Raw genomic sequence first — 16506 nt, 5'->3', positions numbered from 1 at the left:
TGCTCTGAAATTAGATAATTGTAAATCTGTAAATAAAAGTGTAGTCAAGCCTCTTTTTCAGTTTTATTAAGTTTCAATGCAAACCAAAAATGTATTAGTTTTATTATTTTGCTTCTTTTGTGTTTATAAAGAATGACAGGAATATTGAGTATATCATTATATTAGTATATATTTATTGAACAAACACATTCAATGACAAAATTAACTTATCTTAAAAAAATGTTTAGGTAAATGAAATCGATTTTCAAAATCCTAAACAGCTCAATGTTATCACATGCAATACTGAGGCACATATTCAATAAGTAACATACTTCAAAATCAACAATGTTTAGAAAGAAAGCTTATATAAATAACAGGAATATACACATGGTTTATAAAAACTTTTGTTGGCTACTGAAAGTTATTACACAATACGGATACTGTAGCTGGCATTATTTGTGTAAATTAAACAGTTAAGTTCTCCAAAAGGTCACAGACTAAGCCTTTAAGTGGTTTAGTTACATGTATTTACAATGATTCTGGACTTAATTATGTAAGCCTCGGAATCAGTCAGCATCTGAATCCTTGATATTAAGGCCAAGCATATTGGAGAGGCCCAGTGACATTTTGTCATTTTCTGATGTCGAAATTGCAAGCGCTGGCTTTTCTACTTTGAAAGTACCTCCTCTCACCAAAGATGAATCAACTGCTTCTGAAGAGGCATTGACATCAAGACTTGGGGCCACAAGCTTCAGATCAAGATCACTTTTTGCTTCAGTTGGTGAGGAGTTGACTGAGGGTACTTTTTCCTTCGCCATTTTTAATCTCTGCATAATGTCAATCTTTTCTCCAGGTTTTGATGTTGCATTTATTATTGGCAAACGGACCCCTTTGCTGACAACATAATCTTTTGCATCAGTGTCAAGTTTAGCTAAGCCTAAGGTATCAGCAATTCCTTCAACACCATCCATGCTGTTTCTGGGCAGTTTGTGGAATTTGAATGCAGGAACTTCCACCTCAGTATTAGAGACATCAGTGTCAGACTCAACACCACTTCCCTCCTCATCAGTACCTGACTTTCGTCCCCATGAGAAGGGCCATCTCAGCTTACTTTTTGGAGATCCTTTAACTTCAGCATCTGCTTCAGCTGTGATTCCCAGGTTAGGGTTGTTGAGACTTATGCCCCCTTCAGGACCAGACACACTGACATCAGGAGAATTGAGTTCTCCTTCAACACTGGGAACTTCAAGATTTGCACTTGTATCAACCTCTGAAGCATTTACTTTGGATCCTGGAAACTTAAATTTGGGAAGCTTGAAATGTGGCAATTTTGACTTTTCAATATTGGCATCGACATTTGGAGTTTCCACATCTACTTTGGATCCTCCAATATCTCCCTCCACCTTCGGTAAACTCCAATCTACTGCAGGAACCGAGGTGTCGGCATCTGCTGACGGAGTGGCTATGTTGACCTGTGGTGTCTCTACTCCAGACTTAACTGAAGGACCACTGGGAACTTCTACATCAGTATCTGATAGTCCAAGTTTTGGAAGTTTGAAATGAGGCAATTTAAAGTCACCAAGACTTGAATCAAAATCTAGATCTGGTGTTTTTAACTGTGCATCAGGTCCTTTAAAGTCTGCTTTGGGCATATCCAGACTGGCTTCCTTTACATGAGCATTTGGCAAATTCATGTCAATCGTTGGCAAACTGATGTTAGATTTGGGGGCCTTAAGGTCAACATCTGTGTTGAGACCAGCATCCAGGTCTAAATTTGATGAACTGAGATCTCCTTTAATTGTGGGGCCAGAAACATTTAAGTTTGGTGCATTGACATCAGCTGTAGGCAATTTAATATTTGCATCAGGAACAGAGACATCAGGAGTCTTAAGTTCTGCATCAGGTAATTGAGTCTTAGTTCTTCCCATGTTAAATTTTGGCATTTTTAGGTCAGGCATGTTATATTTTCCAGAAATATCTTTGTCAAGATCTGGTGCATCAACACCACCTTTGATTTTTGTTGCTGACAGGGAGAGATCTGGTGCTTTTAGGTCCACATTAGGTGCATCCACATCAACTTTAGGTAAGTCAAGACTGGCATCAATGTCTGGTGCTTTTAAATCAGCATCCAATTCAGGACCCTTTACTTTTGGTCCTTTAAATTTTGGAAGTTTAAATTTAGGAAACTTCAGTTTGCTATCTGGGGAGTCAAGGCTGAGATCTGGACTTTTAACGTCCACATCTGGACCTTTGATATCAGCATTAGGCATCCTGACATTAAGGTCTGGAGCCTCAATCCCACCCTCAATTTTTGGCGCAGAAAGATTGCCAACTGGTGCTTTCAAATCAGGTGCCTTAAGGTCTAATTTTGGTCCATTCAAATCAGCATCGATGTCAGCCTTTGGACCTTTTAGTGTGCCAAATTTGGGTAAGGTTAACCCTTTGAATTTTCCAGATGGACCTCCAACATCTGGAGCATTAATGTCTATCTTGGGGTCTTCCAGGTCAGCATGTGGGACATTTAACTCACCATCAATCTTTGGACCAGAGACATCAGCATCTAGATCAACATCTGGACCATTAACCTTGGGACCTGACACTGACCACTTTGGCTTTCTAAGAGTAGGCCATTTGAACTTCCCAGATGGAGCATCAATGTCTGCATTTGGTGCATTAACATCAACATTAGGTACATCACAATCAAGGTCAACATCTGGTGATTTCCCATTCCCAGAAAGCAAGAACTTGGGCTTTTTGAGTGTTGGGAATTTGATTTTGCCAGATGGGGCATCAATGTTAGCATCTGGTGCTTCAACATTAAGATCAGCTTTGGGTGTGGTAATATCTCCATCAAATTTAGGAGCAGAGCTATTAAAATCTGGTTTGCTTACATCTGCATTAAGATCCATGTCTGCTTTGGGGCCATGAAATTTGGGTTTCTTCCACTTCAGATGAGGCCAGTTAATTTTTCCTGATGGAGGATCAATGTCAACGCCTGGGTTCTGAACATCTAAACCTGGGCCTTTAAGGTCAGCTTTTGGGATTTTCAGGTCTGAATTTGGTACAATAATGTCACCCTCAATCTTTGGAGCTGAAAGATTTAAATTGGGTGTGTTTAAATCTGCATTCGTGTCGAAGTTTGATTTGGGACTATGTAATTTCGGCTTATTCCAATTCCGGTGAGGCCAGTTGATTTTGCGGGATGGAGCATCTACATTAACATTTGGGGTTTGCCTGTCTAGATCAGGCAAATTAGTGTCAACATTTGGGCCATTTATACCACCCTCCACTTTTGGAACTTCTGGTGCATCTAAGTTCGGGTCAGATTTGTGCCAATGCAAATTGGGCTTCTTCCAAGGCCACTTCATTCTTCCTGAGTTTGCCTCATGATCAGCATTCAGATCCACTTTTGGGATATCTATGTCCCCTGAAACGTCTGCTTCTGCTTTGGGTTTAGACATATTAAATTGTGGCATCGTGAATTTTGGGGGATCATATTTAACTTTGCCTTTTTTGATACCTGGTTTCTCAATGCCAACTGAGGCACTTGGAGTGTTTAGCTGGGGAGTTGAGACACTGACATCAGGAGCTCTGACGGTGCCATCTAGATCTCCTTTTACATCTGGTCCAGTCAGTCCCAGGGAGGGCAGAGTGAACTTGGCCCCAGCATCAGCTGATGGCTTATTTGTACTGAGATTGGGAAGGTCTCCATTGAGAGTGGGACCACTAATTTCACCCTCCAGCCCCTGGCCAGCATTAACATTTCTGCCCAGGCCATTAAGGGAAACATTAGGTGCATCAGCTGATGCATCCAGTGACAGATTCTTCTTTAGGTTGAGCATCTGTTGGTGATAAATAATAAACAGAGTAGGTTATCATCCTATTAAGCAGTTCTTGTAATAAAAAGCATGCTTATACTTTTCAGTTACTATTGTCACTGTGGAGAAGAAGTTGCTTTTGATAGGATTTCTTTAACACGTTTTGAGGTCTTTAAAGGTGGCCTCAGAAACCAACATTAACACCTAAATAATATAGAATGATATTGATAATAGCCTGGCAGATAGTTTCGGTTTTATGTGTTCAAGTTTAAAGTTTTCGTTTAGGACAGGAAGGTACTCAAGAATGAGGAAAAATACCCTTTTAAAAACTGTTCACAATAATTAAATGTTATTTCTGGGCTTTGACCTCCAAAAATGCAATGCTATTTACCTCCATTGCATCGGGTTTGAAATAATAATCTCAAAACCTTGTCATGCTAGAAAAACATCTATCTACAGAGATTAGATGAATGCCACTAGAGGTTTTTTATTTTGGTGAACCACAAATTTGTACCTCTGCAGGGTCTTTAAGCCCTAATCCCAAGGAGCCAAGGCCAGCACTGGTGCTCAGTTCCTTCTTTGTCAGAACCTTCATGTTGTTATCATACGGCTCCAGGACCTTCAGGATGTTCAGCACTTCATTTTTGTTGAGGTGATCTAGATGTATAGTGGCTGCAACAATCTCATCCCCTAAAACAGGTAGAAACAACTCAGGACCAGCATTCCGTGTTTTCTTCAAATGCTTTATCTACAGACAGGTTAAACTTTTCTAACTGCAGAAAGAAAAACATGTGAGTTTAACTTGTCACTGTGTTGTTCTTTACCTGCTTGCAGGCCACTCTTTGCAGCAACTTTGTCATCAGTGATTCCTCTAATGACGACTCCATCGGCTGAGTCGTCCAGGACTAGGCTTTCTGAAATACTTCTGTCCATGCTCTATGTTTAAATGTGATTGAAAATACACAAAATTAGACTCCAGAGCACTGTTTTCACACATTGCCACATACAATTTGTATGTTTGTACTTACCATTATTGCTTGGGTTTATTTACATCCACATTTGCACCAAAATACAGAACAAAACATGGAAAGTCCAGTCCCTGCAAAATATCTGTAAAAAAAAAAAAGAAAAGAAAAAAACAGAGAAAAGCAACTTCAGTTATTACATGTTTTTATTACATTGATATATCTTAAATAATGTGTCATACCTAAACTATGTACTTGATAGAAGATGCAGAATTTTCAACATGTTTTCATATATTTTTATTGTTTTTAACTATGTGCAGTCTCATGTATCTACAATTGAACTATCTACATACTGACTCATATAAATGTAAGCCATTATCAATGTTCATAAAAAAGCCTCTCACTTGTTAATCAAGATGGCAACGTCTTTGCAAAGAATGTGACCAGCAACTTGTTTTGTTTTGGGTTTTTTTGTTTTATCTTTTTGCGTTATTTTTTTAATAATAAAAATAATGCCTAAAAGGAATTTTAAGGAAGTGAGAGATGGTGAATTGTGATTCAGTTAAAACCTAATTTAAAGGTAAAAAAAAAGAAGAACAAGTACTACAGCTCAAACACACATATTCCCCACATTTGGCCGTTTAACTATTTCATAGATTCAATATACGGTTTTAAATTTATTCTGACTTGCTGTATACTTCCAAGAGATACTTTAGAACGTCCCAACAAATGACCCCGGATGAACACACACAGTAGACCTAGTAAATCAGTAGTAAATCATTTCCATCGGCTGTCTATAGCTCTCTCTTTACCAATACATCCCTGCCATGCTGGGAGTTCTTCACCTGCTATTAGCAGCTTGTTAATTTTCTGCCCCAGACTGAGGGAGCGACGCCCACACATCATATAACCTCACACTTCAGGAATTCAAAGCCTCTGCCAGGCTTGTTCAGGGGAACGTATGCATCTAAACCAGTTGGTTTGGATGCATTCTGACAGGCATGCCAATCCGCTCAGCACACACACATGCACAGCCCTTCCTTCAACCACACCCCAACCACCCATCGTGTTCACATGTTAACACTAATGTAATGCACTTTCAGCATATTTGCATAAGTAAAAAAGAGCAGGCTTTAAGTTTAGCAATGATAGGTTGCAAAACAGAAAAAAGTCTCAAGAAAGAGGAATCAGTGATGTTTTCTTCTACTAACATCCAAACTGTTCAATTAAGCTATAAAGGCGTAATATTATTCGGTCAACACCCATCATTGTTAATGCAACAGTCATAAATAGGCGCTGCCTGAAAGCTAATTCGGTCTTTAAGTAGACAAACAACTGAATAACTGTCAGATTTTTGACTGAATAATCAGCAACTTTGCACATGTACGGTATTTAGTAACAGGTTACCAATCTGCTTCATCCTTATTTGTATTTGTATTTAAATAGTATTAATAATGAAAACTGAAATAACTGTGGTGGGTTAGGGCCCCAAACCATAAATTAGCAGCAATTCAAAGTAAGAAGAAAAGTAATTAGAGCTGTGTGGTTAACAGGTGTACCCTCTGAAGCAGGTTGGCAGCATCAGCAGGGTGTGAGGGAGATGACAGCAGGGTTTGGTATGTCCCTGTCAGGACAACCGCAAGCCACATTGATAGCAATGTTTATTAGCAAGAGTATATATAAAAATAATATGCATTATATCTTTCCACTTACAGTCTAAGTGTTTTATTTTGAAACCTCACTAGCTCTCAATGCCAGACAGTGGAACTCGTTTATGATGACCGGCTTTTAGATGTTTGACATTTATGACATTGCAATGGGGCCATGACGCATCAAACCTCCACATTAAAACCCTTTATACTGAACAACAAGACATTATGATATTCCAATACGTGTCATTAATATGGACCCACAACTTTACACTTTAAAATCAGTGTACATCTGCTTACAAGTTACATTATTTTCAACAGCACTCATCAGGTTTCTTCTTAGATCAATATAACTAGCATTTCTGAAAATGTGTCTCAACCTCAATGAAAGTAGTAGCATATGTATTAAAATATGTTAATTATTTTCCTGAAAGCAAAAGCTTCCTGGATATTAAGTGTTAAACAACCTACATTTCAACAATACATTTTTCGTAGCAAAAAAATATCAGAATAGGGTTTAATATTAACTAAAAAGAGTCCATAGAGGACATATGAAAAGTGCAATAATATAATATATGCATACATAAAGGTTGTTATTATAAATATCATTATTATTGTGATATGCAATGGACTCACCGTTTGCTGCTGCTAGTGACGTCTGCAGCTAAGAAAAGCCCAGGTAGAGATGTGTCCTCCTCAGTGTATCACTGCTGCTCTGTCAGGCAGGACGGGATGTATCAGCCAGTTAAATGCCTGTAAAGCGAGCCAGGAGAACAGGTTAGGCCGCATCAGCACCGCCTCTCATAGTGCCCACTTTTCCCCTTACAACACACACACACACACCCACACACACGCCTTGACTTTAAACTATGTCGTAGAGAGTGACTTGCAGGGCAGCCGATACCTGACTAGAAAGCACAAGAGAGATACGCACCACTCCTTGTTAACAGGACTAACCAGGTTTACAAAGAAACAAACTTGTGGCAACAATGTTTCTCACACAAACACTTCATACTTCATTTCGCTTCCATTTTGCAGCTGTCTGTTTGATGTTGAACACATTTTTATAGCTTTTCTTGCACTTTTCTTCTTAAACAACAGGTCCTGATTATAACTTATTTATTTGAATTCATAAAGAGTATAAAATTTGGACATGAAAAGCTGAGATTTGTGTAAACTGATTCATGGTCATTTATCAAAATATTGTTGTCAGGTTGTTAGGTTACGGACTCACCTAACAGACATGCATGGGCAATCAATCTTTTCATGGCATGTCCAACAATACTAGTTTCTGGTTGGATGTGTCTCACTTAAACTGCTCACATATTTACACATAAACAATTATCATCCAGAACAGAAGTAACACAAATGTTCAATAAAGGTCTTAAATGTAGTGTTTTTATTGTGTGGGACTGCATCTCTAGAGTTGGAGTAAGTCACAAGCCAGTCTCAAGTCGTAGCCTGGAGCCTATCCCAGCTGTCCTTGGGTGTGAGGTGGGGTACACCCTGGACTGATCACCAGTCAATCACAGGATTGACACACAGAGACCATTCACGCCCACATTCACACCTATGGGCAGTTTCAGTGACACCAACTAACCTACTAAGCACTTGTTTGGACTGCACTCCACAATGCAGCCCTCCTCTCTCCTCGACTGGATGTTCTGATAAAATCAACACATTTGATATTATATTACATTTTCTGTTTTTACTTGGCAGAAATTGATGAACTTTGTAGTCATAGGGAAATAGCCATCCTTTGCAATATCTTATAGTCTGTGACTAAAGTCTTTAGATGTGAGCGGGTGTCTTGAAGTGTATGGTAGACATTAAAGCACACTTAAGGACAAGATTTAAGACACTTGAGTACTTTCTTTGCAGTTTTATTCTTCACTTCATTCCCTACTTCAGGAGGGTATTGCAGTCGTTATTTCTGCTATAGTTATGTGACAGCTGTACTACAGAAGTTATTGAGCAGAAGACAATTTTAATAACATATAAAGAACCAGCATGACCACAATCTAAAGGGGAGGGAGAAATAATATAAATGATCTTATAAAACACAATACGAATGTAAAGGAATAAAAAGTACTTCGCTGTTATCAATAAGGTACCTCTTGTGCAAAGACACTTTGATTTAATGATGTGGTAAATTGTCAGACCTGAAAAGCATTCAGCGAACACGACTTGCTTTCTGTTGTAAGGTATTTCAGTTATTTTGTCGATAATACTGTTTCAACATTCTCCTTACCAGGATGCATACCAAGCTACGTAGAGTGAGTCACTATACCCAACCCATCAGCCCAATTAAGACAATGTGATGACTGTGCGCAGGAGAGATTGAAAAGGGTGTTAGTGTGAGACGATAGCTGAACTATGAGCAATAGAAACTATAGAGGAGGAGAGGAGGTAGTTGGCATGTAAGGGATGTGCTTTAGTCCTACATTAAAGTCACAGAACACTGATGATATGGGAGGGAGAAATAATGTACAGCCACTCTGCAAAAGCTCCTCTGCTACTTGTGAGGGCCATGGTAGATGAAATGTAGATAGAGATGACAAGAATAAGGCATAGTTCAAATAAAGGACAGGAGAGGCAGTTATATACTCATTTGGAGCTTTTTTTAATGGTGGGCCAGGCTCCAAAAACACCAGATCTAATATTTTAACACTACATACTACATAACCCTGCATTTTATTATTTCATACTTGTAAAGGCTCCTCCAGATCCCTGACACATTATGAAACTGTTTAAAGAATAACCATTAACCAGACTTAATGGTATTCCCTTTACATATTGATGAGTTAAAACTTACACAAGAATAGGGTGAATGTATGTTCATTGTGACCTTGACCTTTGACCCTTGACGGCCAAAATCTAATAAATCATTCTAAAGTTTAAGTGGACATTTGAACCAAATTTCAGGACACTCCCTCCAGGTTTTGAGATACAGCTGAACAAGAATGGGATGGGAATAAAAGTCATAGGAGAAATGGTAAAAAAAAAAAAAAACGTTTTTCAGGAATAACAGTGACCTTGACCTTTGACCTTTAAACACCAAATTCTAAGCAGCTCATCCTGAAGTCCAACTTGGTGTTTTTGCCAGATATAAAGAAATCGACAACAGCTGTTTCTGACATGGACAAAACGTATGGCATACATAGCTAATGTTATGAAATCCATCCCACTGAATCTGTGTAAAAACCACCAGTAAACCACCAACAGTTGAAAAACTTTACTGTTTGTCTTTTTTCATTCCTCATCCTGGTCCCACCTGGTTCCAGCTGTATGGGTGTGTGGATGGAGTTTTGTTACAATCCTATTTGCATGCGTATGACCACCTGACCTTAGAAAGGTAAATGAATTTGAGCAATTTGTGCTCCCAGTTTCTGTCCTCCCAGTCCCCCAAGGTAGAGGACTTTAGTTCAGATAGGAGGAATGTAACATTGCAACATCATGCAGATTGTCAGGACTGCTTGTTTTGTAGGTACCAAATGTTTGCCACATACCCGCTCCAGATAAGAACACATCCTGATGTACAAGACTCTTAGATATTAAAGCAGTTTAACCGTGGCCACCAGAGGCAACCCTGTGGCTCTGCCATTGCTAGATTTGCCTCAGTTTAGACTTTGGCATGGCTTAGAGATAGGAAGAAGGAATTCCCTGCCCTGTAGACCAGCACTCAGGGTAGGAGGAATGTATTGTTTATATTCTCATTTTGGGCACTATTAAAAGACCTCTACCAAAAGACCTGAGGGTTCTAGTAGGCTCATAAGATGAAAGCAAATTTTATAAATAGCTAGGAGCATGGCCATTAAGAGCTTTATAAACCAAGAAACGCATTTTAAAATCAATCCTGAAGCATACAGGAAGCCAATGCTGAGACTTGTGTGCTCTCTTTCTGGTCTTTCTCAGCACTCGTGCAGCTGAGTTTTGGAGCAATTGTAACATGTGTTTTTAGAAAGCAGAGCATTATAGTAGTCAATTCTACAGGTAATAAAAGTGTCTCTGCACTGACTTGAGAGAGAAACGGTCACTCTTTGGCAATGTTCTTGAGGTGATAAATCGTCTTTTTAGTAATATCCCTGAAATGAGGCTCAAAACTGAGGTCGGAATCAAAGATCACTCCTAGACTTTTTCCACCTGCTGACAAGGATTTAAAGCCAGTGCTTGCGACTTTACATTTAGTCTCTCTTTCTGATCTCTTTTACCAATTAGTAAGACCTGGGTTTTGTCCTGGCTGAGCTGTAAAAGTTCTCTGCCATCCATAACTTATAATATCTAAAATGCAGTTTAAAAAAAGGGCATAAATTGGCCCTGGGTCATCAGGAGAGCTGTGTATCGTCCACTTAGCTATGGAAATTGATACTAACATTTCCAAGAGGTAGCATATAGAGGTTAAAAGTGTAGGACCTTTTGAACCCTGGGGAACCACAATTCATTTTATAGTGAATTTTCTGTCAGTGAGGTAAGATTTACACCAATTAAACTAAAAGCAGAGAGAATCCAAAGAGATTGGCATCTCTGGTGCCAATCTCTTTTTGCATCTGTGCCTCGACCAGAATTATTTCAAATGATTCTGTTAAACAAGCATGACCAAGTTTGAAGAATAAAGAAGGAAAAAATATTCAAAAGCTATTTGTTAAACTTGCCAGTTTAAATCTTTGAAATCTTCATGACTGTACACAAAAGTTAACAGTGGTTACTGTCAATAGTTTCACTTTCTGTGGTTCATTCCCAGTAGATGGATCTGCCCACTTAAATACGGCTTTTCTAAGCTCTGCAGAAAGCCCTGGAACAGGCACTGACAGTACAGCTTCACAGTAGCATCATATTTGCGATGTGTTAAGTTATAGAAGGTATGAGGTAAGCTGTGCAAGTGGCACTGACTGTGAATCTGCCTCCAGACTGACTGTTAGAGACGGTAAAAAGTTTCTCATATAAAATAAATGTAAAAAGAACTCTTCTTCTAGCATCAATTGAATTACATGATATGATATAATTTTACATAATTGACAGTCTTGAGTTTGGTGAAATGCAGGACTGGATTTTCTGTCAAATTAGCATAAAGTGACAGTGCACTGGGAGTGAGGGGTTGGAGGGGATTTTGTTGATACACGTCTGGTAGCAGAGGCCTGCTTTTTCTAGAAAGAAAGAAAAAAAAGTCTCCTCGATTCATGTTTCATTTGCTGTCTCTCATTCAGGTCCAAACTTGTGCCGTTTAATGAATACCTGTGGAACAGTGTGGATAAGGCAGGGGTCTGTAAGACAAAGATGTACATATAAACACACAGACACCCACACCTCCACTACTTCTACAACAGCACAAATGTGTTCGCAGCAGTCATCTTAACCACTATGTTGTGTAGGCTTTACTGCCAATGTTTTTGTTGTCCAGTCAGTCAAAAGCATTCCCGTCATAGCTGGCCTTCCTCTCAGTTCAAAGCAAAATTCTTTTTTAGCCTATCAGAACTGAGCAGCAGCGTCTCTAAGGAGGAGTGGTGGGAGTCTGTGTATATGCGTCTCTATTGATAAGGGAGTGCTTAGACATTGTCATTCTGGTTACTGCATAGCATGTTATTTGCTTGGAGGTGCCCATAGTGAGGAAAGGCATGTGGAGCATGTGGCAATAGAGCTTTCTGCAGCTCTATGCTGCTCCAAGTGAGCACTGAAACTAACAGACACAAGCTCGTTCATTCAAAAACCTCAAGTGTGCCAAGGGTTACCTGCCTCAGGTTTGGTTCATCAGTTAATTCTGAAATAATTGAACTGAAAGAGCAACCGCATCCATCACCTCTGTGAACTGTCTGGAAGTGTCAAGCAGGAGGGGTTATCTCAGGCACCCCTGATTATGGAAGTACACTTCGTTTGTTTATTCATTTATCCCATAGACAATATAACATGACTCACGGTTGGAGCACTTCTATGTCTTGGATTGTCATGAAACGTTCTCAGTTTAATTATCAGTAGGCTACTAATGAATAACAATTGCATGACAATATATCTGGTTCTTTAAAAAATACAAAGTCAGATGTGTGTGTCTATAAAACTTTTAAGTATCCTCACACAACAGATAGGATATTGAGGACCTTTATGCATAATCTTTATCAACAAACATGCATATAAGGTGCGGCGTTTTCGCATCTCATACAAACACATAAAGTAGCATTTGTGTCAAGATCCTCTTTAGTGGAGCGTCAGTTTAGCTCAGCAGTTAAATCAGCAGCCCATGCACAGAGGCCACTGTCCTGCTGCGGCTCAGGTTCAACTCCTGCCCTCTTTTTCCTTTCTAATAAATTGTTCATCCATCTAACCATCCCAGACAGATTTAAATCTGCCTTTTTGCTACGTCAACTGACTTCCCATGAGGGAATTTCTCTGTGTCTAATAGTGCTGCAGATGGGTCCAAATTGGCTTTGTACTTATTACTACAAAAAGTAATGAACTCATTTGTGTATATAACCTAATAGTAAAACACAACAACCTGAAAAAGAAAAATTAACTATGACGACCAAGGTCCATTTCAACATCTGAACACTTCTGTTATAATCTCGAAAACCTCAGTTTCACTCTCTTTGGCAGCATCTATGGCAATAAACGGTAATTGCAGGAGCACACTTCCCAGAAAGTGTTGCATGTGTGACATCCACCTTTGGCTCCGGTTGTAACTCTTGTTTTTCCTCGCTGATGGTCACTTTCCTTTTTAGACTATTTGCCTTCATCTGAGTGGATTTTCACTTATTGTTGAAGTTGTATCTGTAGTCATCGATATTGTCTTTGTTTGTTCAGCCATAGTAGATTACTGTTTACTCGCAACACTTGCAGAGACCGGAGAAGCAGCAGCTTAGCTCCGCCTACCCTCTCTGGCAGACCAACCACTGCTGGGTGATGGAAAACACGTCACAAACTGGGTGCCACTTGTGATTTTTTCCACGAAAGCTGTACCAGACACCCAGTCCGTAATTCTGTAAATGCAAAGGCTTTCATCAGTGGGCCATAGGCTCAATCACCATTGAGTTACCTCATTCGGCAATAGATAGCGACTTAATAGACATTTATTTAAATGAAAATCTTCAAGATTATTACAATAAAGTTTAAGCTGTAAAAATACATTAAAATCAACCATCTAACAATGTGAAATCACTCTTTGGTAAAATAATGTAAAAATCACCGTCATTTGCAGTATTTAAAGAGACACACCAGTGTATCACTTTACAGCTGTGTTGTAAGATACCAGTAGGTTAGACAGGACCCTGATGATGTGATTTCTACATTCAAACAATAATTCAGAAAAATAAACATGGTGCCTTAACTTGGCCTTGTTTTTGAAGTCAGGCTACATAAAGTAAATGTATTCACTTAACCAAAAGACTGGGTGAGCTAACAGTGACACATTTGAACCACCCCTCCCCCTCTCTGACTATCAGGATGTGGTAAAACAGGGGTAAGAAATACTTCCTTCCAAAAATATGTCATTAGAAGATGGAAAGAATGTTACACATTTTTACTTCTAGTTGTAAAACATGCATTCTTGGATATTTTTTAAAAACATTTATTAAAAGTCAGTTGTAGCAGTTACTTTACCTGTTGACACAATGCTGGATGCATTTGAGTATTTGGTAAAGCTGTTATGAGAGTTGTGCAAACGAACCCAGACATTTGAGCTAAGTATGAGTTTTTTTTTTGTAGATAAGATAAGTAGCATTAAAGTTAAGTTTGTCATTATTGGAGCGTGTAAGAGAGGGACATCTGGGTCACCTTGCTTAGTGTGCTCCCCCCTCGAAGAAAAATGGATGGATGGATAAATGATCCTGTTACTACCAACCCAGGGGCCTTACAGACTTACATGATAGTGATCAAACTGTAGGTGTTCAGAGCAGCAAAGAAGTATAAAGTTCTCAGAGTCCGACTTGGTTTCCAATGCTTTCTGTCTTTAATATAATGAAAGTGACAATATGTGTACAGAAGTTAATGTTTTTTCCAGAATGTATTAGATAACTCGAAGCAAAAATAATCACTAAACCACCACCAAAAAGGTCAGTCATTTTAAATGTTTTAATCTCTTATCTCACACCGTCCTGGCATTTTAACCCAGCCTCACTTTCATGTTTGAGTCGAAGCTCTTCAGAAAACCAGTTTCTTTGCTAGCAGCCGGAAATAAACAGCTGGGATTGCAACAGTTGTGTGCTCCCTGATTTGAGTCCTTTCAGTTTTTACCACACGCAACGGATTGTATAATTACACAAATCTGCCTTGTATATGCAGCCAGTTGTCTTGTTTAGCCTGTAAATGTTATATAATGATGCACATATTAAGTATGATTCATTTTTGCATTGTTTGACTTAGACTTTGTAGTAACAACAGAGTGTCAGTAAGAGAGACGAGTCCTGATACATTCTCTACTCATGTAATGTGTTCAAAAGGGAATGCTGCAGAACTGCATTCTTACCCCTCAGTTGTGCAGCGTGGAGTCACAGAGAAGCCGTACTAGTACTGTCTAAAGCTTCTCCACTGTAGGATACACAAAACCTCGATATTACAGCGTATGGTTTATGTGATGAAGGACCAGTAACATTCACTCCGCTTGGTGTAATCCAGTACAACAGTCATACCAAACATTCTGTATGTATTACACAGCAGAGGCTTTACTTCCATAAGCATTCCACAGGAAACTGCATCATCGTAAATCTATCTTCATCACATCTGCACAAGCATGAAGGAGGAAATATAAACTGACCTAAAACTGCAACGTGAAATAATTATTAGTAGTTAGTTTACTTTTATATTGGAAATATAAGATCCTGTGAAAAACATTTTTGCAAGAGCAAAACTTTTTGTCATGGACTACCTGTGACCTTATTCGAATGCATGTTCCCTTTTGAATTTTACACCTGCGGCCTAATCATGTGTCATTTTTCACTCCCCTTTAATTGCAGCTAAACAATTCAAGGTGGAGCTCATCCAGTCCTTTATATCAAAATAACTGAGTTACTTTGATGCATCTTAAAGCATCAAAGTAAAAATGTTTTCAGCGGTTCCCGGAGCTCTGAATTCAGTCTTTGCCAAGATTGTCCTCATGATTTCTATTTTTAATTTTTGTGTCATCTTGCATTGTTATATAAATTATTCACCTACATATATGGATCATTTGTTACAGCAGCAACAAAAGTACAACTGTATTGTACATCAAGGAACATGCTGTCATTGTCTCTTCACCTGTCCTTAAAAAGTATCATGTTGTAGATTGTCTTAACTAGTAAGCGTGTCAAGGTTAAGGCAGCCACTGGCCCTTGTGCAATAAATGGAGCTGGTTGAAATTGCGACTGAAGCATGCCAGGTATCCAGATTAGCTCAGGTATTCAGCCCCACAGCAACACTGTGGGATGACTAATGTAATAAAATTCACTTTGTACTCATCCGTCTTCTTTGACACCTCTACACCACAGCAACCATTACTAGTTTAAAAAGCCCATATACATAGTATACAGGTTACTGATACACAGTGGTCGTTAGATTATTTGAATTGGCAGGTTTAGCGGAGGGCTAATAGAAATGTTAACAACAAATATCTGAAAACCACCTTTAAAATGATGCATATATAACCATTTTGACAGGGAAAATGATCACTTGGGAAAACAAGGACAAGTATACACAGTTTCATTTAAAGGCTTATCAGACAAAAAGGTTTGGAACCACTTATGTATATCAGTTGATCAAGAGCGTAAACGGTTTCATCTGATACATTTGCTTAACCTGCCGGGACATTCAACTCAGATGAAGGTGCATGTTGACATAAACACAAACAACAAAACAGACCTGAGGAGGAGAACACAGTCAATCTGACGTTGGTAAAATGAAAGAACTGATCCTGTTCTGCACACTTCAACACCCTAGAAGCTTGCATTCAGGCACTCAGGCCGACAGGTGTAAATACTCGACACTGTTCTGAAGACATAGGAAGCCAGTAGTCTTATCACCACATTCCTCAGTTGGCATGCGGGTCGGGAATTTTCAATAAACACTCAAGTATGCATCGTGCATTTTTACTAGGTGACACATTCTTTGACTGCTTTGTTGAAGCAACACACAAAAGCA

The 16506-nt window shown here is 39.0% G+C and overlaps 1 protein-coding gene across 1 annotated transcript; it reads right to left on the bottom strand.

Annotated features, from left to right (window-relative positions):
* Positions 1-223: 223 nt before the first annotated feature.
* LOC138589051 (neuroblast differentiation-associated protein AHNAK) lies at positions 224-7131 on the bottom strand. The gene is made up of 5 exons (XM_069659330.1): positions 7048-7131; positions 4826-4907; positions 4622-4733; positions 4312-4487; positions 224-3821 (listed from the first exon to the last, which is right to left on the bottom strand). The coding sequence occupies exons 2-5, from the start codon at positions 4826-4828 to the stop codon at positions 546-548; spliced, it is 3567 nt and encodes a 1188-aa protein (XP_069515431.1). The 5' UTR covers positions 4829-4907; positions 7048-7131; the 3' UTR covers positions 224-545.
* Between the last annotated feature and the right edge of the window lie 9375 nt (positions 7132-16506).

This window comes from Semicossyphus pulcher, unplaced genomic scaffold (assembly GCF_022749685.1).
Source record: "Semicossyphus pulcher isolate SPU_LCO1_2020_fin unplaced genomic scaffold, fSemPul1.0.p SCAF_12, whole genome shotgun sequence".
Lineage (NCBI taxonomy): Eukaryota > Metazoa > Chordata > Actinopteri > Labriformes > Labridae > Semicossyphus > Semicossyphus pulcher.
Note: the sequence above shows the minus strand (reverse complement) of the source record. Positions and strands in the feature narration are given on the sequence as shown.

Coding starts and splice junctions, on each gene's coding strand:
- LOC138589051 (XM_069659330.1), bottom strand. Junction 4,488..4,621: donor AAAGAGTGGCCTGCAAGCAG/GTAAAGAACAAC, acceptor TACCTGTTTTAG/GGGATGAGATTGTTGCAGCC. Junction 3,822..4,311: donor GGCTTAAAGACCCTGCAGAG/GTACAAATTTGT, acceptor TATCACCAACAG/ATGCTCAACCTAAAGAAGAA.